Source organism: Venturia canescens, chromosome 8, assembly GCF_019457755.1.
Source record: "Venturia canescens isolate UGA chromosome 8, ASM1945775v1, whole genome shotgun sequence".
Taxonomy (NCBI): domain Eukaryota; kingdom Metazoa; phylum Arthropoda; class Insecta; order Hymenoptera; family Ichneumonidae; genus Venturia; species Venturia canescens.
This window is the reverse complement of record NC_057428.1, coordinates 18621429-18643422: the sequence shown is the minus strand read 5'-3', so window position 1 is coordinate 18643422 and position 21994 is coordinate 18621429. Positions and strand designations below refer to the sequence as shown.

The following is a 21994-nucleotide window of genomic DNA, read 5'->3' as shown; positions in this document are numbered from 1 at the left end:
ACGATCATTCATCTCAATAACAATTTGTCTTATTCATTAATTAACTTGTTAATTATCGATATTGTATCAAGTGACGATGTAAAGGATAAAAAAATTGTATTTATCGTCGTAAATAAATGCTTTTGAAAAATGAGCTATTGGACAACTGCATTTCTAGAACAGAACATTATTCTCAGCTGTATCTTTGAGTCGAGAGAACTTCAAAGTATTTTTCAGACTATCTCGCACATGAATCATACTTGTTTTCGACGAATTCAACTATTATGGATATCACACATTTCGAAGGTGAAACTAATCAAACATATATTTCATGGCTGTGACGAAATGATTAACGAGAAATGCAAATAACGAGACGACATTGCTGATAAGATGGGAGGAAAAATACTGAAAGGCAAGAAACGTGGCCCGGAAGAATTTTTTATCATGCTCGGTTCCACATTTACGTTTCACATTTGCGACAATGGCTTACGTGATCTTTCATAAACAATTAACATTTTTTTCTAGCACGTGCAACACTCACCGCGATATTTTCGTCTCATTTAAATCTTCCATCGTAATGATTTTTTCGTATTTTGCACAGCAACGATTGCAACGCGAATAAAACCGTTCGGCACGATTCGCAAATGCCACAACAGCTTGAAACTCTCTTCTCGGAACATCTGCACTTTTTTCTGCGTAGAGTTTATCCAGCTTCCAGTTTCACAACTCGAGCTTTGGTCCACAAAATGCCTCGACGTAAGTTGTCATCACACTCGTTGGAATTTTTTTTTCAGGGCTGCTCCTTCTTCACTTTTCATTCGCATCCGATCGTACGAGTTTTTCGGACTTTTCCAATATTCTCGTGTTCTTTTTGATAGTTTTCCTGCTGGGAGCTTTACTCCTGCACGTCGCAGCCTCCAACGCAGCGCAACCGGAAGCTCCGGGAGCGCTCGACTCCAGGGTCAGACAGTATGCCCTCAACACAGTAACTCGCGACTCGAAACGCTTCTCGAGCAAATTGGTGCAGGTAACGCTGTTTCGGCTTTTCGTTCTGTAATTCAGACTTTTACAAAATTGCGTTGATATTTACTGAACGCTCCGTGCATTTCTCGGCCTCGATCAGGAAGTCGCGAAAATCGATTCGAAAAATCAAGTCGTTTCTCCGCTCGGTCTTTCTCTTACTTTGGCCATGGCGTCCTTTGGAGCACGCAGAAAGTGTCAAAACATATTTCAGGACGTTGTCGGGACTCCGTTCATAACATATACTGGAAAAGTTGGATACCAAGCTCTCATCGATTACTTGGCTGTGAGTCTTTCTTCATAGATTTTACACTCAGTTAGGGCGCAAATGGTAAATCGACAAATTGTCACATTCGCTTTAAATTTTTATCATATTTCTGTGATAATTGAGTAATCGCGAGTTGAAACGATTATTTTTGTGCAACAATTTTCCAAGTTTTTTTTATAGACTTTCGCTTAACTTTACAATCGAGCTGATAGCAATGAGCAGCGTTCACGTCGTATGAAAATCCGTTGCAGAGCTATAGGGGAGGAGTGGAGCTGCGCGTTGCCAACGGCGTATTCCTCTCGTCGAAGATTCAACCGAAACGTGAGTTCATCGAAGTCACTGCACAAGCTTTTCGTTCGGCGGTTCAAAAAATCGAATTCGAAAAATCAACCGAAGCGGTTAACACGATAAACGAATGGAGCCGGAACAGGACGAACGGCCATGTCGAAAGCGTTTTACAACCAGGCAAGCCCGCTCTTCGACGACCTTTTATAGTTTGCTCCAAGAAAAAAATAGTCAAAACGTGGTTTCTGTGGCAGGTGACGTCAACGAGGATACCAGCATGGTCCTCGTGACCGCTGTGTACTTCAAGGGCACTTGGATGAAAAATTTCGTCGTCGAAAATACACGGGAACAACCGTTTTATCTCGAGGACGGGACGGAAATAAAAATTCCAACGATGAGTGTCGAAAGATCTTTCCGTTACGGCGAGTATCCCGAAGCTGATGCCAAATTCGTCGAGCTCCCGTACAAGGTGAGATCATTTCCGATCGAAGATAATTCGACTAATTCTAAATTCGTTCTCGGGTCAGAAAAATCCTTTGACTTTTACCGCCCCAGCAGGAACAAAATATTCAAAAGAAACTCGTTCATTTGACAAAGCAATAAAACTCTCAACGAATATCGCGATCACAAATTGACAAATAATGAGTTTGCTGATCCAACAAAAAACTTGCTCCATCATTTTTATTTTCCTCGATACTACTAGATTTGACCCAACAGAAATTTCGTTTAGCCAGTAAATCCCTTCTATAAATTTATTCTCTTGCAGACCGAAGATGCAGCTCACAACATGAGCATGTACATAATACTTCCGAATAAAAAATCCGGTCTCAAGCATCTCGAGAAAAATTTCCACCAAATAACCGTACAACAACTTATCGCAAGGGGAACGAAAAAAAAAGTTTACATTCATCTGCCAAAATTCAAGATCGAAAGTGAAATCGACCTCAAGGAACCTTTGTCACGTGTGAGTGTCTTGCTCCATTTGAACTTTTTTTTCCTACGATCCTCGTTCATTAAACATGTTCGCCAAAATAATCGACTCCATGATTATTTCTTGCGCACGCTGCGCGTACAGATGGGAATGTCTAGCATGTTCGATCCTCGCGAAGCCGACTTCTCAGATATCGTTACATCCCCTCGGCTCTACGTAACGAAGATCGTCCAAAAATCTGTCATAGAAATCAATGAAGAAGGTTGCGAGGCCGCTTCATCGAGTGGTAAGAAACCATTGCCCGATATTCATCACCCGAAATATCATTTTTTTTCATTCTCACATTCAATTTCCGGGTGTCGCTGTTTCTGCAACTGATTTGCGCTATCCATCGCAATAAATCGGTTTGAAACTCGACCGTGAAAAAAAAATGTTTCTTCTCAAACTCGGAGCCCCACAACCCGGTTTATTGTTCCATTGAAAACCAGTTTAAATGTTCAAACGAAATGTTCTTTCCAGCTGTAGCTTTTTCTTCACGATCATCCTTCGATTCTCCGACTTTGTTCTTCGCGGACCATGCTTTCTACGTTTGTGTCGTCACCACGGGCGCAAACCCTCAGAATATCTTCACCGCTCGCTTCACAGGCCAAGAAGAGGAAAAAAGTGCGCGACGGTGCTGAGCAGCTTTTCGTGCGGAAACTCGCATAATCAATTTACTTTACGAAATAAATAATTGAGGATAAATATTAAACGTCGAAAACGATCGGGTCGACGATGCTGGTCTACAGAATCGATAATAAAAATGTTAGTTTTCATGGAAGGATCGATGAATAAAGTGACGAATAATTCATGCAAATTTTACTCATTAACTTCGGATAACTTTATTCCTTTTGGTACGTTAGTGTTTTTATCGACGAAACTATAAGAAAATTGAAAAAATAAAATAAAATAAAACATCTGATGCTGGATTCAAAAATCCACGAAGTTGAAGGAAAAACGAGATTTTTCAAGAATCCCCTCCCGAAGCCAACCGTTCAAATACAATGGAGCTGTGAAATTACGGAGAATCCCGCGCACTTGGAAGCATCGATAAGAAAACAAAAAGCGAATTAGGTGGCACGAAAAGTGGCCCATTGTTCTCCAGTCGCATGGAAAGCGTCACGTTATTTTTCTAATTTCGGTTTACCGGACCCGCCTCAGTTGAGAATAATCCGCAGGGTGGTTGCCAACGCTCGCTAATTTTTCGCTTCAAATCTCGTTCTTTCGTCGTTTACAACTGAGAATAAAAAATGGTTGCACGTAAGTACCGCCCGATCTTTCGTTTATTCGTACCCTCGCATCTACCTTCAAAGTCGATTCAATTTTTCGTTGGCCTCTCTCCGAGCTTCCGATATTTTGTTCTCGAGCATTATGATTATGAAAGAAAATGAGATTGCAATAGTAAACGCAGCGGCGGACCTCTCGATGGAAACCGCGTGTATTTATTTGAAAACTCTAATCAGGGTAGACCCCTTAAATCGAATGTCAAATAATTACGTTTGCACGATTGTGGTGTCTTATTTCCGGGCGTTTATTCGTCGACAGCCAAAGACGAGGAATGGACCCATACGGACATAAATTCCAAGTACCAGGAGGTGTTGTGGACGAGGTCGGAGGCCCTCGAAGTGCTGACGAAAGGTCTGAACGAGTTCGGGCCCGTGTTGTGGCAGGTAAAAATGACACGCTCATCATCGTCCGCGATTGTTACGAAACCGAATCGGCGAAAGCGAATATACGAATCGACACGCTTGTTTTGCCGTCACAGAATGTCGTTGGCTCCGAACTGAACAATCGCATTCTTTCACCGGTCCTAGTGGCAGTGTCTTTGGCAATGCCATCGTTCGGAGCGAGCGCGGACGACCAATCGAGGTTTAACGGCATCGTCAAGACTCCGAAGTTCAAGTACCAGGCGAGAATAGCGTATCAGGCGCTGGTCGATCACCTGGAGGTGAGGATCCCGACGTCAATCGCATCTTCGCTGTTTCGATTATCGGAAAACCCCATGTTTTTTTCGTATCGGTGAAGACCGGAAGTAAGTTGGGACTCGTTGCAGGAATTGAGAGATGCAGGACTCCGGGTGGCCCACGGCATCTTCATGTCCGAGACGACAGAACCTCGCTTCGAGTTCATCGAAGCGACTACGAGAGCTTTCCGATCGCCATTGAAGAAAATCAATTTCGAAAATCCCTATGAGATAGCGAAAAGCATCAACGACTGGATCACCAAGAAAACGGGCAGCAAGATTTCCAACGTCATCGCGGATGGTATGACGAGCGCTTCTGACGCCACTGTCCTCTTCTGCTTTGGGAAACTATACTAGAAAACGTTTGTTCCTCGTTGCAGTTGACATTGAACGACATCCGTGCATTATTCTCGCGAGCGCTCTCTACTTCAAGGGTACGTGGGAGCAAAAATTCAACGAAACGGATCCCAAGAGTCAACCGTTCCACCTCAGCTCTGATCACGAAAAAAACGTGGATTATATGGCCACAGACGGAACTTTCCTTCGTGGATATATCAAGGCAGTTGAGGCCGATTACGTCGTGGTTCCGTACCAAGTAAATGAATTTTCTTCGACAATAGTTTTTTCACCGAGTGCATATAGCAGAGAGTCGACTTTATAGTTCGGTGCGATCCCAATGTCCAAGCCCCGGAAGTCCGATTTCATGCGCTTCGGAAGGCTCCATTGTCAAATCTCGTTTGGAAAGTTTTGTTTTATCATTGCTACGATTAATATCGCGAATGAAAAACCATCGATCGTTTCTTGTTCGTGCGCAGGTGAATGAAGGAAAAAAAATGATTCCTATGAAGATGATCTTCATACTGCCGAAGGAGGAGACCGGTTTTTTTAAGCTCGTAGACAACTTCCATTTGATCGCTGTACAAAAGCTTATCCCTGAAGCGACAGAAAGCGAGGTCCACATCCAGTTGCCGCAGTTCGATAAACTGGAATGTCAAGAGGACCTCAAACTACCTTTGAAACGAGTAGCTACGCACACTCACCAAATTTGAATACCAACTTAAGGCGGTCACCCCGTGTGGGAGCCGAATTTTTTGGGGGTTTTTCGCGATTTTTTGAGGGGAGAAAAAAAAACGTAGACTTTTGAAATTTGAAGGGTTTATTTATTGGCGTTTCAACTCTATGCTAGAATTTTTCAACTCTGATATCTCGAGTAGATTCGCTGTAAAACTACTCCGCAGAAACCCAATTGTTTCTCCGCGGTCTCCACGATTCCGGGGGATTGGTCACAATCTGAGATGAAAAAACCAAAGAGCGTTTTTATCAGTGAAGCAGTCGCTGTCACACGAGCTCTAATCGTACAGGAATATTAAAAACTGAATGATTTTCGCGCTCTTAAACATCTTTGAAAATTGAAATTTTGTGTTTCGAAGCCCGAAAACCATTCAATTTATAATATTTCTATTAAAAAAAGTCCGAAAAACCCCCTTAACCGCGTTACATTATCGTTTAGGATATTTCGCTTCCATTTCGAACTTTTTGAAAGCTTACATTTCCACTCGTCGTCATTTCCTGTTTTCCACAGTTGGGCTTGGGCGCGCCGTTCAGTCCGTGCGGCTTATCGAATTTCAACAAGCTCGTCGATGAGGAACCCAAACTTTATATTTCTCAAGCCGTCCACACAGCTGTTTTCGAAATCGATTCAATCGGCGTCAAGGATCCACCCTCTCCTCGTAAGTTTTTTCAGTATTCAACACCAATTTCGTCTCGTCTGATAAACCGATTCAACGTACTTCATTATCAATTCGCCAATGAAAATTGTTCGCTCTTTCAGCTGCCACGGGCCCGGGTGTTTTTCAGTTTATCGCCAATCGTCCTTTCTACGCTGTTCTCCTCGGAGAAATCAATGAAGATTACGTCAATATATTGACAATTCGCTATTGCGGACCGAATTAGAAGAGTCCTGAGGAACAATGTTCTCATCGCAAAAGACTCTCGATATGAAATTCGTATGAAGAGCGTTTATCTTCTATTATCAAAATTATTCAATATATTCTATAATCGAAATAAATAAAAACAACAGCGATGATTGTGCACTTTTGAGAAATACAAATAAATTCTCTATCGCAGTAAAACTGCCTCACTGGTTCAAAATTTATTGAGGATTTTATTTTCCTGGGCGCCCGGAAATTTTGGAGACCACGAAACAAATTTCGTCTCTTTCTTGAGTTTTTTTGTTTTTTTTAATTTTTTTAAATTTTTTTTTGTTTTTTACCGATAGAAACAACGAAACCAAATTGCATCAGCTTTACCTGCAACTAATATCTCGAACGTGCTGCTGGAACTCTAGAAATATATTTTCGAGATAAGACGAAAAGTTTCGAGAAGCATCGATGAATATAAAAAACCAATGGATACGAATACGTGTCGTCGAACAATAAAATTTTCTTATCGAATCAGCGTCGTGACAATACTCGTGGTAAAAATACTTTTTGAACTGTCATCGGTTTTTTACTTTCGGTTGGAACACACAATCCGCATTCACATATCGTCGCGGAAAAGCTCGCGCCCGAGGAGCTGCGCAATTCGTATTAATAAACGCTACAAGATCATCTGAAAATTGAAAATGAGCGGAAGTATGCGATGAGCAAACTCTTTGAATCGTTTTATACACACACTTGTTGAAGCTACCTGTGAAATTATCATTTGAACGGTGCTTAATAATCCTTGTTTGATTCTCCGAAGCGAAAAGTCCAGATGACTTACTACAGGATGAACTGATAGATGAGATTCTTGAAACGATTTATTCCGGCATGCAGCAATTCAATGGGAATATTATGAAGGTAGAGTAGCCAAATGCTGTTTCATAAGGCCAAAGCTCAAGTTAACTTCGAGCTCGAATCGAGCAGCATTTTCAACGAAGCTCATTAAATAACTGATGGGAAATATGTCGGACGTTTTTCTTTTGCTGAATAGCCGCACGACGAGGATTTTCATCGACAGCCAAGTGGAGTGAAAATATTTGAAAATTTCGTATTTTATGTTCTGTGCAGTTCCTCATGGAAGCGAACCCGAGCAAAAATCTGGCGTTCTCTCCCGTTGGTTGTCATCTCACATTGTCAATGACTTCGTACGGGGCTGCAGGAGGTTTCGAAAGCGCTTTCGGTCACGCGCTTGGATTACCGTCACCGAGATACTTCGGAGATTTGGGATTCAGGAAAATCGTCGAGCGCTACAACGTGAGTTCTGTCATGATTATTTAATTTACTCTTTTATTTATGACGTTTTTGCTATTTTTAGGAATACGAATATGTTATTTTGTTTTACTTATTTATTGCGGACGCCGCATTTCTACTAGATACCATAAAAGTCAGTAGTGATTGACAATTGTTAACGTTGATACAATAATTGTTTGTACGAATATTTGCGAAGGCATTTTATTAACCACTTTGGAGGACGATAAATAATTTTAAAAACTCTAAAAAAAAACAAATATGAAAATACCGCAATGTATTTTTAACCCTTGAGAAACGACCACGACGATTTTATTTTATTCGTGCAATTTTAAATATTTTAAAAAATGTCCAATTTTCTCAAAACTTCTATTGGGTCGGTCGAAAAAGGGCTGCGGTGAAATTCTCCCCATAAATGACCATTAAGGAAGTTCAAGCGTATCTTATGGAAAAATTATTTTTCAACTTTGCACAATCGACATTTTCAAACAGAAAGCTTAAGACTTACGCTTGAAGTGTGCTTAAGGAGGGTGGCTACCGACGATACAATGTTGCCATGCTAAACCATGTTAAATACATTAAAAATTTCAAAATGATAAGAATTTAATAAAATTTGGTCAACATATTCTTTAGGGCCAAATTTGACAATACAATTTTTTTAAGATTTTTCTTCTGTACAGTTATCGAGTAATTGATCACTAAAGTTCAAGTGTATAAGCATAGCGTTTCCATACATATAGGTATACATTCCGGGCATAAGAAATCTGCTTTAATGCGTAATTACTCGATAACTAAGCAGAAGAAAATTTTGAAAAAAATTGTGTCTTCGCACTTGATGTTGAAGAACATTATCGCCAAATTTGATCAATTTCTTATCATTTAGACGAGTGTAGCCACCCTCCTTAAGCTTAAGACACACAATTTTCACACATATTTAAGCGCTGTTCAACAAGATTCACGCGAATGGGCCTTATCTCGATTTTACAGGAAAATCTCGTCACTATCGGTCAAACAAAATTCAACTTATTTCGCAGTATTTTAGATTTGAAAATTGTATATTAATATACGTATCTCCGGGATTTGAGATCGTGCCTTGCTTCCCGATCCTTCCGAGATGGTCCCGAGTTTTTTCTTTCGTCTGGTGACGGAACGGATTGAGAAAAAAATGTATCGATCGTGCGATCTTTCCAGAAATCTGGAGAGAAACTTCCACCTCTCTCTCTCTCTCAATAGATATACAACTTCTCGTAACTCGGTGTACATCGAACACATCGATGTATATGGAATCAATCTTTAATGCTCAAAATCCCCTTCGGATAGGGTATCCCGATATATTTTTGAATTATTTAAGGAGTTTCGGTACAGGCGATACAATGTTGCCATGCTAAACCATGCTAAAAACATAAAAAATTTCAAAAAGTTTAGAATTTTATAAAATTTGGTGAACATATTCTTTAGTGCCAAATTTGACAATACAAATTTTTTAAGATTTTTCTTCTGTACAGTTATCGAGTAATTGATCACTAAAGTTTACGCGTATAAGCATAGCGTTTCCATATATATAGGTATACATTCCGGGCATAAGAAATCTGCTTTAATGCGTAATTACTCGATAACTAAGTAGAAGAAAATATTGAAAAAATTTGTGTTTTCGCACTTGATGTTGAAGAACATTATCACCAAATTTGATCAATTTCTTAATATTTTGACTTTTGTACCGAAACTCCTTAACAATAAAGAATATAACTCTCCTCCCTTGGGGACGAAAATTGCTAGCAACGCGATTCCCAAACGCTTCGTAAATATTCGGCTGAAAAAATATGTTGCAGAAATACAAAACAGCCGACGTGGTGTTGAAGAGCTCAATATTTGTTCCTCCGGGACTTCAGCCGTTCAGAGAATTCATCGATCAAGCGAAGAACATTTTTCAGGGGAGTCTACACGAAGTAGATTTCAGCTCGAGCACAGCGAGCAGTACCGTGAACAATATGGCCCGGGATAAGATGGTGGCTGATATCGCAGACGCAATAGCACCGAGTAAGCAGGGGTGTTTATGTTCTTTTATTTTCTTTGGGTTTCACCGAATCGAGGATGCGAAAGTTCAAATGATGTTTTTATCGCAGCTGATGTTAACAAAGATTCGAGCATAGTTCTCGTAAACGCTTCGTACTTTAAAAGCAATAAGTTCGAAGTCAGAGAGACCGTCTATCGAAGTCAACAAAATTTCATACGTCATGATGGAACCTCAAAAAAAATGACTTTTTTGAGCCTCCGCGGAGAGTTCACGGTTGGCCAATGTATACAAAAGAGACTGTTACCTGGTGGGGGTAACGGATACCTGAGCGATTTTATCATGATTCCATTCGCAGTGAGTTTATTTTGCGTTTACGAATCTTCAAGTATCGCATTTCGAGCGAATCAACCGGATCAAATGAACAGTGTCAGAATGCTTCCTTTAGACTTTCTTCTCGACTCGCCATACTTTTTTGCGAGCGCGTTTCCCCGAATATTCGATTAAATAAAAAATGGTCCGACTTATCACCGTGAGGCAGGAAGTAAATTTTAATCTACTCGGATTGTTACGAGGACTTTGGACCTCAAACGACAAAGTTTCTCGCGTGCTCATATGACGAGGCCGCAGCGCGTTAACACGAGTGACTCTCGGGGGGGAAAGAAAACACATGCAAATAACTATTTCCTTACAGAAACCAGCAGCGGAAGATTACTACGATATGAGCATGGTCGTAATTTGTCCTCCCGAAATAGAGAACACGACAGACAAGTTTAAGGAGATCGAAAGCACGTTTAATCAAATTTCTACTATGGAATTTATCGGTGGGCAAAAATCAAAGTGCCATTTACTGATGCCGCAATTCCGGATTAAATTTCAATGCGACTTGAAGCCAGCCCTCGAAAAAGTGAGCAGAACGCTGAGCTCGAATACCATTTGTAGTTTATTTGTTTCTTTGTTTTTCCGCTGATTTTTCATCATCTCGGTGTGCACGCAGTTGAACGATGAATTACGATTTTTTCGCAGCTGCACATGGACGTTTTGTACGATCCGATACGAGTATACTTTCGAAAAATCATGATCACTCCTGACCTCATTCTGACGAAAGCAGCACAAACGAGTTTCATGGACATCAACGGTGGAGTTGAATCAAAGGGTAAGCGCCGAAGCAAATGATTTTAAGGAGGGTGGATCACGAAATCAAAATAATGTGAATTTTATCAAATTTCGTGATAACGCTCTTTGGCATCGAGTATACAAACACAAATTTTTTCGCCACATGGTTATCGAATGATCAAGCGTTAAATCGAACTTCTTATGCACGAGATGTATCACTGTAAACTCTGTGCTTATACAGGTGAACTCTAGTGTTCAATTACTCGAGAGCTATGTGGTAGAAAAATCTTTAAAAATTTATATTGTCTTATGTATTTTTAAAGAATACATATTAAGGAGTTTCGGTACAGGCGATACAATGTTGCCATGCTAATCCATGCTAAAAAATTAAAAAATTCAAAAAGTTCAGAATTTTATAAAATTTGGTGAACATATTCTTTAGTGCCAAATTTGACTATACAAATTTTTTAAGATTTTTCTTCTACACAGTTATCGAGTAATTGATCACTAAAGTTCACGTGTATAAGCACAGCGTTTCCATATATATAGGTATACATTCCGGGCATAAGAAATCTGCTTTAATGCGTAATTACTCGATAACTAAGTAGAAGAAAATATTGAAAAAATTTGTGTTTTCGCACTTGATGTTGAAGAACATTATCACCAAATTTGATCAATTTCTTAACATTTAGACTTTTGTACCGAAACTCCTTAACCAAATTTTATTGAATTTTTATAATTTTGAAATTCTCAATATTTTTAACATGGTCTAGCATGGCAACATTGTATCGTCGCGATCCACCCTCCTTAAGGATATATTGCACAGGCGATACAATGTTGCCATGCTAAACCATGCTAAAAACATAAAAAAATTCAAAATGATCAGAATTTTATAAAATTTGTTGAACATATTCTTTAGTGCCAAATTTGTTAATACAAATTTTTTAAGATTTTTCTTCTGTACAGTTATCGAGTAATTGATCACTAAAGTTCACGTGTATAAGCATAGCGTTTCCATATATATAGGTATACATTCCGGGCATAAGAAATCTGCTTTAATGCGTAATTACTCGATAACTAAACAGAAGAAAATTTTGAAAAAATTTGTGTTTTCGCACTTGATGTTGAAGAACATTATCACCAAATTTGATCAATTTCTAATTATTTCGACTTTTGTATCATTCACCCTTAACTGTGGAACTCAAATTGTCGTTGCTTCACTCTTTCGCGAGATACTTCTCATTTTTTCATCGTACAGTTTCCATCGAGATAGATCATGCCCGAAAGATCGTATTTTATGGGTGTCTAAATTGGATCGATTTTTGCTCCCCAATTAAAGGATATATAATCACTTGAAATTGATGTCAGAGTTATTAATTCGAAATTGTAAATATATTTTTTCAACTTGTCTTTTGGCGAATGAGAAATGACAAGCCATTTATTAATCGCGGACCCATCACTGACCGAACCCGAAATTTCATTCGTCCCTGGCGAAAATACCATAGTTTTTTATGTCAAAAATCGCATCAGAGAGCGCAAAGGGAAATGAAGAATATCACAGGAATGGCCCGAGCCAAGAAGAAACAAAATGGCGAAATAAGCAAATGTGCTCATTACCAATTTCGTCGTCGCGAATGTTTTTCTAACCCTTCATTGTATACTGCATTGTTATTGCGGTGTACGTTTTTCACAAACTCCATAAGAAGCAAGCCTTCATTCATATTTTTCTTCATATTTAATCACGTTTATCTCAATAACCGATAAGACGAACCCTTTAAAATTTGACATGCGTGTCAGTCGACTACTCATTTATAGACTCTATGGGTAAATTTCAACAAACATTTATCATCCAATCATCCAATAAACTTGAAGTGTCTGCATTTCGAATAACGAAAGTTTAAAAAGTCATGAATTTTCGTATTATTTTCAGATGATGTTAGTGATGAGGTGAAGTCACGTTTGCACAGCATCGACCAACAGTTTATAGTCAACCGTCCCTTCTATATTTTGATCCTCGAGACGACTGACTTTCCCGTCATAAAAGACCCCACAAAAAAGGAAGATGAATATTCAAAGAAAAATGACATTCCTCCTCAGATCGTCTTCGCTGCCCGTTTCACGGATCTGTGATCGTTTATTTCGTCAGTAATCGCTCCTTTCAACGACGATCCAAATCTGTTTTGTTCTGCATTCGCACAAAAATAATGTTCTCAAAGATTTTAACGCTGTTTCATATTTTTATTTAGAAATTCGTATTTCGTATTTTTTTAAGTTATTGTCTAATTATATCTCTAACGAACGGAGTATATTCAACGAGAATAAAAGAATTTATTGGCAGCGGACTTATTCGCGATGTCGGGACCTTGAATCATCGACGATACAAATAATCAAACGAATACCGAACGAGTCACGTAAATTTTTCATCGTATTGTTCTCAAATCAGGCGCTCGTACTCGTGACAATGGTTTTCAAATCTCGACCTTGTTTCTCGTTGGACCTAAAAAATCATCATTTTTCTTATCTTTAAATTAAAAATCAACGTTGCAACATTTTTTGCTGCACAATCGTTCGTGTCGACAAATATATTTATAGTTGAATCAGCAAAATAAATATCGAATCGAGGAACGAACTTGGCATTGCAAACTCGAATTTTTTGGCGATGCATCGCGATATTCGCTTTAGTCTGCAATCTCGATTTCTAACGAGGCTGTTGAAAGGGATGCGCTACGTGTGGAGTGCTGGATGAGACGAAGAGAAATAAAAACAAAGGTAACGAAAGATGCCCTCGATCGTCGCGCACGACGATCCAAATTTTAGCCAAAGTCGATACTGAATCGCGACCTCAATTTTTCGCTATCTTCGAGACACGAATTTTCCCTCCGTTTTGTAATCGTGAATATAGCTTGCTTTCGAGCCTGCGTTTGACGCGCTTTGCGTAACAAAATAATCGAGACGCGAATTCGTGACGATCTTTCAACCGCTCGAATCGTCGATGAGATCAAAAATATTCTAAAACAAAGGAAAGGGGTCGCGAAAGTATTTCAAATTTCGGTGATAATTCGCGTTTCGTTGTCTCGTTTAATCTCTCATTTACGTGCCATTTACGTGCTTTCCCATCTACTCCGCGCTTACTTCAGCGTTACGATGATGCTGGTATAAAAGAAATTCTCTCGCTTCTCAGTGTCGCATTACAGTTTTAGGGAAAATCTCGAAACGTCTGATCGTTGAAAATATTTCGTTGAAAAAGTGTTGCCATACGCTTCGAAGCGAAGATCGACCATGAATTTACGTGAGTTTTTTAATTTATCAGTATTTTATTTAACTCCGCCTAATCTTTCTCACTATTCGATGATATTTTCGCTGGCTTTTTATGGAGTCGTCGAGCTCTCGTTGGAAAATCCAACGCTCGTTCCATTTGACGCGTGCTGACAATAGTAGTTTCCCGCAACATTTTAGTTTTGTACGTTTTTATAATTCGATTACTCTTTCGTTAGTTTTCATAGCGAGCATTTTGACCCTCCATCCATCTCAAACAAAAATTGCTCGGCATGGTACATTGAGTATCGCTAATTTGACTGCATGTGAGAAGGACAATGCAATCAAAAAAATTGCTGATGGCATCAATAAATTTACAGACCTAATAGCCCAGGTACGATTATGGCAAAACGATCGATTGAACGAGCTCATCGGCTCTGTCATTAATTTAATCGCCTCTTAACATCAATCTCTGAACACAGAATCATTGTATTCGTACAGGAAATTGTGAGAACGGAAAAATCAAACTTCGTTTTTTGTCCACTCTCCGCTGCACTCACACTGCATTTGGCATCGTTTGGAACAACCGGTACCTCCAGAAAAATCATGCAGTCGCTTCTTCCCCCCACAGTCTTTCATTCAACCGATCCCGAGCCGGCATGTGTTCACCAAGTTGGAGTCAAACGCCTCATTGAGAAAATGTCTGTGAGTTCGCATTAAATATTCGAAATTTCAACAAAAAACAAAAGTCACAGTTCAGAGAGTCTTGAACTTTGATTGTGACAGAGCTTGCGAATGGTAAAAAATGATTTCTTCAAACTCGTCGAAACCTTCTCAATTGAATTTTTGTAAACGATAAAATGATTATTTGGAAACTCGGCTGTTGACGACGATAAATAGACTGAGTAAAGCCTAATTTCAGAAATACGCAGATTCGGGGCTGAAGACAGTTAACGAAATATACGTAACTGAATCATCAACCCTGGCTAAAATATACAAAGACGTTATCGATTATTTGGGTGTGAAGACGACATTAGTCAACGATGATCCAGCAGCAACGGGTAACGCCCTTGATGACAACTGCCGAGGAAATATGGAAAACGCTATCAACGATGTCTCGAGCTCGCGTACGCTCCCGCTTTCATTGTTCTTCACGATTCTATCCTTGGATGGATGATGCCGACGTTAATACACACACTAAAATGCTATTTTCGTTACAGTTGATATCAGCGATGAGACGAAAATAATAATCACGTGCGCTGTCCTCTTCAAGGGCATGTGGTTGAAAAAGTTTAATCTAGAAAAAAGTCAAAAAGATTTTTACGTTAAAGGGATTCATAGTGAAAAGCGAACCTTTATAAGTATAACAGGGAAATTCAATAACGGAGAAGAAAGTGGCTACACTTGGGTTGAAATTCCATACGCGGTAAATTGGCTTCGACGAGTCTTATATTAGACACAATAAATTCGTGTGGCTTTTATTCACGCATCAACGTATCAGAATTTAAAATGCGTCGAAATCGAGCTTGATTGGAGTTAAAAATATAAGAAAATTGGACGATTAACTAAAAGTATCTGAATTTTTACGGTTCGACAGAGCAAACCTGGATTCGAATTGAGCATGATGATCATTCTTCCGAAGAATACGCCAGATTCGGCCAGGATCGTGTCAAAAGATTATGTAAACAATCTATTTATCGAGGATTTATTAGCAAAGGGACGTTCTTCGGGGATACACATCGAGTTACCGAAATTCGAGATTAAATCTGCCAACTTTGACATGTACAAGATCCTAAATAAAGTAAGGAGACCTTCTCATGATTTTGCTAGTATTTCTATCTTGAACATACATCAATGCGTCTATTTTTCAGATGTCATATTCGAAAGAATTGTTCCATAAGAAGTATACAAAGATGCCGATGTTGGAGAAAACTGGCCTCCGCTTTCACAAGTTTGTTCTAAGCACTGTCATAACGGTCGATGAAAATGGCAAAGAGGATATAGGCGAACGTGAGTTTCAATGTTTGTTTTTACCTTAAATACGATTATTTTTATCTCAACAGCTACTTGCCTTTCCCTAAACCTTCATTATGACGATTCGTACGGAGATTATAAGAAAAATATTTCTCTTTCAGCTCCAATTGCAGAGTACGAATTTATTGCAAACCGCCCATTTTTAGCTATAATATTCACGAGAGACGAATATAAGATAAAAACTTTCGTCGCTCGCTACAGCGGATAGAAACAAAAACATCTCTTCGTAACGCAACTCGATAGGAAAAAATATTGTAAAATACGATAAATTTCGTATCGGTCAGTTGCTATTACTATAATAAGTTCGTTTAAACAATGATAAACATGCCTTTTTTGGCTCTAGAATGAATCATCAGAAATACCTGCTCCTCGAATATATCGTCCTATCGAGTATGGGCATTAATCTCATCAAAACTTCATCGCAAACTATCACGACTTTAGTCCTTTAAACGTTCATATATTCATTCTCGAATGTATCCTCAGAAACACTTAACGTCGAAGCCCAATAAAATCCAGACGATTAACAACCTTATCGGATATTCTTATTTCGTCACCCTCTTCTCTGGCCTGAAACATTTTTCATTACTCTATAGAGATTCGTCATAAAACTTAAACTCGAAGAAATATTATTTACACAAAATTATTGTGAATTATGAAAAACTTCCTCATTTGCGAGGAAAGGAGTTCTTGGAAAAAGTCAAGTTACTAAGAGCGCTCTCATTTTTTTGTCCTACAGACTAATGAATAATTTATTAAAATCTTAATTATAAATTAATAACGAAAACAACCTCCTCTGTATTTCTTCTTGATACACGTTTGTCCGCCTGACCGCAACCACGATTTTCGAAAATATACTTATAGATTCATAGCACTCTCAAACAGCTCCAGCATTCTTTTCATCTCTTTGCTATAAAAAAATTGGTTCAATTGAATATTGAATTGTCATGGAAAATTTAAAAACTGAAGAAATCATGTTATTCTAGTTACATTTCAACTATACGAACTTTGTATCAACGAAAATTACCAAAACTACTTTGACTTTGATGATAAAATTAAATCCTAGACCATCGGACTCACATTTGTTCAGCCAATTTGTATATTGGACTCATGCTTTTTGAGAGTTCCTCGCATTTTGCCATAAGCTGATACATTGATTTGATGTTGTGATCGACTGCGTCACAGGTTTTGCAGACAGCATCTCGATACGTTTCCAAACATCCGACTGTTACTGCAGAGGCCTAAAAATTATTATGCTCAATAATTTTAATCATTTTTGGAGAAAATGAACAAAAAAGTTGAGTCGATTGTTAGTCTTTTTGATAATTCGAGGAATTTAGTTTCACGAACCCCGTGCAAAATAGCAGCTAAATTTTCTGTCAACGAGTCAACAGAAGTGGCTATTTTTCGTGCTTCCATTTCAAGTTCATTGAGAACATTGTGATCCAGTAATGGTAATTGCGGTGTAAGAGCTTGTCTGTAGAGGCAAGGAGTTGAACTCCGTGAGCCAGGGAACGAAGGAGTGTCACTTTTTTTCGTTACTGGGCTTGACAGTTTGATTTTTGTCTCGAGATCTTCCGCAACGAATAATACCATGTCACCTTCCTGCATAACTGTTCCTTCCAGCTGAAGATAACCTAGAGCTTTTTGATAACTCGGTAAATCTGGATCTATATCATCTTCATCCGGACTTTCATCGCTGCTCTTCAAATTCAATCGATCCGGACGATGTCCGACCCCTTCCATTTTTGCTATGCCCTCTTCTAATAATTTATCACCGTCAAACTCTGGTGATTCCACCAAAGACCTCAGCTCTGACATGGGAGGCGAAGATTGCGAATCGAATGATATTTCGGAATAAGACGCTGTCATCTCGTGCAGCTATAAATTTTTATTTGAATAATATTTAATTTCCAGTAAGCGTTTCGAAAGAAAAATAATTATATTCGTTTTTCATGAGAAACGTTTTTATCGGTGAAATAAAATATTTAGCACATACAATTCTATGATTAAAAATTTCACACATCCTTCATAATAAACTCTAACCTTACTCGATCTTCGTCGTAGTCAACAGCCGCATGAGTTTTCTCAATACGAAGTGATTGTCCTATTCTACTGGAAGATGATTCCACTCCTAAATCCTCGGGCTCCATTGCTTATGTCCCCCCTTAATACAACAATTGAGGACACTGCACGTCAAATATTTTTTATATACGCACAACGCACGAATCACGGCGGAACGCTTCGCTTGACAGCTGATCGACATCTAGCATTTAGTACATACTGTTATTTTCCACATTGTACTACAGCTGTTTATGGCGTCGCCACATATTGACAGTAGTTCGCCGACCGTTTCCGGAAACATACGAAAATTATTGACGCACCCACCTTTATAGCCGAACAATATATTTAAAAAGAGCGCCAAATTCCTGTCATTTTCTTAATCATTTTTTTCTCTCATGGTTATGCAACGATTCGAATAAATACGAAATAGCTGCTTTTTGTAACAATCAATAAATCTGAATGTTGAAAAATGTCACGAATAATCTCAGTTTTTCACTCTTCCCGTGGATCGCGATAAAAAAAAAGCCCTAGACACGGAAATTCCCGAACAGCCACGAGTATTGACAAAATTGGGTGAAGAGCTTCCGCGATCAACTCAACACCCCTCGCGCGCGTGAGTCCACTGTCCCACCGTACAATATTTTATGCGCCGTTTTTAATAATCCTGCACACATGTAGGATGTAAATTAATTCATTTGTGCTTATCGTCCACGTTACAGATGGCCTAAAAATACATTTTTCGTAGCATATTCTTGTGTGCGTTGTGCGTGACAAAAAGAACAAACAAATCTCAGTCCTTTCAATATTCTTCCACGAGGTCTGTCGTGCATCTTTGCAGCAACAATAATATCGATTATTACGAATTATCGGAGACATATTTATTTCATTTTAACATTTTCAACATATCGACAAAAGACTTTTAAACTTCTAAATCTTAAATATACCAAATATACAGTGCAATATTTACATCAGAAAAAATTTAAAGCAATGTCAAGTTTTGACAGCTAGTGAAAATACATCAAATTTCTATAGAGAAAATTTATCAAATATCATTTTACTATGTCAACTGACACAGCACAGGAGAAAAATATCTATCTCAATGGAAAAGATTCAATCAAAAAATCCGCATTTGCTCCACCTACTACCACTCGAGGTGGTCTCCGAGTTTACAAAATTGTTGTACTCGGAGATGGGGGAGTTGGTAAATCAGGTAACGAAAGCTATTTTTGTAATTAATGAATCTTGCCAATTTCAGAGGAGTTGAGCCTTTTCAACATTCCTGAAACACGAATAAATATAACAGTTTATCGTTACTTTTTTAGATTACAGAGTACACAATTTTTATATATGTGTATATATATATATACGAAATTATTAATACTCTTAACTCCTTGTTATCAAAGACTCATTTTAATAATGTTGATTCTTTTCAGCTGTTACCCTCCAATTTGTCAGTCATAGCTTCTTGGAGTACCATGACCCTACAATAGGCAAGTGAAATTCCACAGTGCTTTCTAGACATGAGTTAGTTTTGCTTGTTAAAAATTCATTGATTCCATATTCTATAGAACTATTGTACATTTATTAGTCAATTTTTCCAATTTATGGATAAAAAATATTGAATTTTCAACAGAGGATTCTTATCAGCAACAAGCGGTCATAGATGGCGAAGCTGCGCTGTTGGACATTTTAGATACAGCTGGACAAGTGAGAGCCATTCATTTACTATTTTTAACTAAAAAAATCTCTTGAATTCTAGAAATTGAATCTGCATAAATTGTTCCTTTGATAAAGTTATAACAAACTTGGTCACCAATATTTTTCAATAGTTGAATATAAACATTATGAACAACGTGTCAAGCCTCATTGTTTTTTAAACAATTTGGAAACATGTGGAATAAAAATGAAAGAGGACTTTGTGTATCTTCTCAGGTCGAATTTACAGCTATGAGAGATCAGTACATGAGATGTGGAGAGGGTTTCATGATTTGCTATTCAGTGACGGACAGGCACAGTTTTCAAGAGGCATTGGAGTACAGAAAATTAATATCAAAAGTGAGAGCAAGCGAAGATATACCATTGGTGTTGGTCGGCAATAAATTTGATCTCCAGCCACGACGCAAAGTTTCGACCGAAGAGGGAAGAGCTTTGGCGGATCAACTTGGCTGTCCCTTCTATGAAACATCAGCGGCACTCCGACAATTCATTGACGATGCATTTTACTCTGTAGTACGACAAATACGTGCCAAAGAGAATTCACGTGAGATTGTGAGGAAACACAGTCGATGGTGGCGTCTCAGATCCATATTTGCTTTTATATTTCAACGAAAGAAGAGAAACAATTCTCATTATTCGCCCTAAACATCACCAACGATACAATAATAAGAACCACCTTGCTGATAGTCCAAAGTGGGCGTTTTGTTTATTTTTCGTTTCTTTTCGGACTGCTGCAAAATTGAAACAATGAAAAATGAATAAACAAAAAGTAGGCGCAGGCGTTTCTTTTTTGTCTGAGGAAAAAATATCATTAGAACTGATAATAAAACGAAAATCATCTATTATTTATTTTTTTACTAAATTACAAAATATTTAAGATGCAGTGATTAGAAATTTCATGTCTTTTTCGAAAACCATTTTGCCCAGTCTTGAGTTAAGATAAAACGAAAAATTCAAAACATCCGACCAAAATTCGCACAACAATTTTTTATGAAAAAATTGCGTTATTGACAAATATATTTTTAATAGAAACAATGAATACTTTGTGAAAATACGCTTGGTGCCGTTTAACAGAGCAAATATTTTTCATCCTAACAGGATAAATAGTTTTTTCCATCAACAACAATATAATTTCAACGAATGTGAAGAAACGTTTGTGAATTTCCAATATATCTAAAAGAATATCAAAATGATTGGATAAAAATGCAGGCAATTTTCGTTCAATCATTCACAAATCTACGCACACGTCGAAACGTAACTAAAATTTATGGCGATAAAATATTTTCGCCATTTTCATTTGGCTTCGTTTTCTTTTTAACATATTTTACAAAATATCAAGAGACTCGGTAGAGTTTAACCATGCTTCTGTTAAATGTTTATGAACGTTAGCGTACATGTGTGATAGAAATTAAGAAAACGAAACAACTGATATCATTCATGAAGGTAGTTCACTTTCATGGCCTATTTTTTTTGCTTATGTCTTTAATATTAATAATATTACCATATCGAAAATGTACTCCAATGAAATCGAGTAACAAAAAAATCGTAATTTTCTAACGTTTCATGTTAGAACCACAATTCTTCGATAAGTTTTCAATTTTCAAATCACATTTTCGATTTTATTTATCGGAAAATTTGCTTATCAACGAAAACCCCAAATTTTTTAACGTTTCTCCATTATTTTGGTTATTTTATATTATATTTTCAATTGAAAAACGCTTTTCATAGAGATTTGAAACTATGAATGTGAAACTTCAGTGTGAACTACCTTTACAAACGATTTATACAATTCTCATACCGGTAAAGCTTTGCACGCGAATGGAAAATGAAACCAGCAAGGAGAATAATGAAACGCGTCCCAGCGTTAAAAAAAAATACAAATTTTATCGCAACGAATTCTGACATCAGAAGAAATAAAAAAAAAAAAAAACAAAATAAACTCGACGAAGCAATGAATCAGGGGCTTTGAATATCGCATGAAAAAAGGTTGAAAGCCTTATTAACGAGCCCACGAGCAAACACGGTCTTTACACATTAACAAACGGGTACAATCACAATACCTGATGATCAGTTATATTGAGGCATG

General features: G+C 38.0%; 6 protein-coding genes across 8 annotated transcripts; 5 read left to right on the top strand and 1 right to left on the bottom strand.

The window, feature by feature from the left end:
- Positions 1–573: 573 nt before the first annotated feature.
- LOC122414289 (alaserpin-like) lies at positions 574–3339 on the top strand. The gene is made up of 8 exons (XM_043425411.1): positions 574–735; positions 858–1006; positions 1103–1285; positions 1519–1732; positions 1807–2021; positions 2319–2516; positions 2628–2769; positions 3003–3339. The coding sequence occupies exons 1-8, from the start codon at positions 624–626 to the stop codon at positions 3161–3163; spliced, it is 1374 nt and encodes a 457-aa protein (XP_043281346.1). The 5' UTR covers positions 574–623; the 3' UTR covers positions 3164–3339.
- Positions 3340–3639: 300 nt separating this feature from the next.
- LOC122414295 (leukocyte elastase inhibitor-like) lies at positions 3640–6458 on the top strand. Its single transcript, XM_043425424.1, has 8 exons — positions 3640–3782; positions 4068–4192; positions 4288–4470; positions 4576–4786; positions 4866–5080; positions 5301–5507; positions 6068–6215; positions 6317–6458. Exons 1-8 carry the CDS (start codon positions 3773–3775, stop codon positions 6436–6438), a joined length of 1221 nt encoding a protein of 406 aa, XP_043281359.1. The 5' UTR covers positions 3640–3772; the 3' UTR covers positions 6439–6458.
- A 544-nt stretch (positions 6459–7002) lies between these two features.
- On the top strand, positions 7003–12972 carry LOC122415261 (serpin B6-like). The gene is made up of 8 exons (XM_043427245.1): positions 7003–7118; positions 7228–7325; positions 7536–7721; positions 9545–9752; positions 9839–10083; positions 10421–10633; positions 10753–10882; positions 12773–12972. Exons 1-8 carry the CDS (start codon positions 7109–7111, stop codon positions 12970–12972), a joined length of 1290 nt encoding a protein of 429 aa, XP_043283180.1. The 5' UTR covers positions 7003–7108.
- Positions 12973–14036: 1064 nt separating this feature from the next.
- Positions 14037–16374, top strand: LOC122414294 (serpin B5-like). Its single transcript, XM_043425423.1, has 8 exons — positions 14037–14131; positions 14337–14491; positions 14599–14802; positions 15020–15224; positions 15318–15523; positions 15695–15898; positions 15969–16107; positions 16233–16374. Exons 1-8 carry the CDS (start codon positions 14122–14124, stop codon positions 16337–16339), a joined length of 1230 nt encoding a protein of 409 aa, XP_043281358.1. The 5' UTR covers positions 14037–14121; the 3' UTR covers positions 16340–16374.
- BORCS6 (BLOC-1 related complex subunit 6) lies at positions 14516–18419 on the bottom strand. 3 transcript variants are annotated; one of them, XM_043425434.1, is made up of 6 exons: positions 18180–18419; positions 17479–18009; positions 17209–17369; positions 16920–17038; positions 16494–16698; positions 14516–15394 (listed from the first exon to the last, which is right to left on the bottom strand). In XM_043425434.1, exons 1-4 carry the CDS (start codon positions 18279–18281, stop codon positions 16987–16989), a joined length of 846 nt encoding a protein of 281 aa, XP_043281369.1. In that variant the 5' UTR covers positions 18282–18419; the 3' UTR covers positions 14516–15394; positions 16494–16698; positions 16920–16986. The 3 variants fall into 3 exon arrangements, with proteins under 3 accessions (XP_043281369.1, XP_043281368.1, XP_043281370.1); XM_043425433.1 differs by lacking the exon at positions 14516–15394 and having other exon boundaries at positions 15789–16698; XM_043425435.1 differs by lacking the exon at positions 14516–15394 and having other exon boundaries at positions 15789–16698; positions 18175–18408.
- Positions 18420–18792: 373 nt separating this feature from the next.
- Positions 18793–21847, top strand: Ric (Ras-related protein interacting with calmodulin). Its single transcript, XM_043425441.1, has 4 exons — positions 18793–19402; positions 19626–19682; positions 19826–19899; positions 20125–21847. The coding sequence occupies exons 1-4, from the start codon at positions 19252–19254 to the stop codon at positions 20551–20553; spliced, it is 711 nt and encodes a 236-aa protein (XP_043281376.1). The 5' UTR covers positions 18793–19251; the 3' UTR covers positions 20554–21847.
- The last annotated feature ends 147 nt before the right edge of the window (positions 21848–21994 follow it).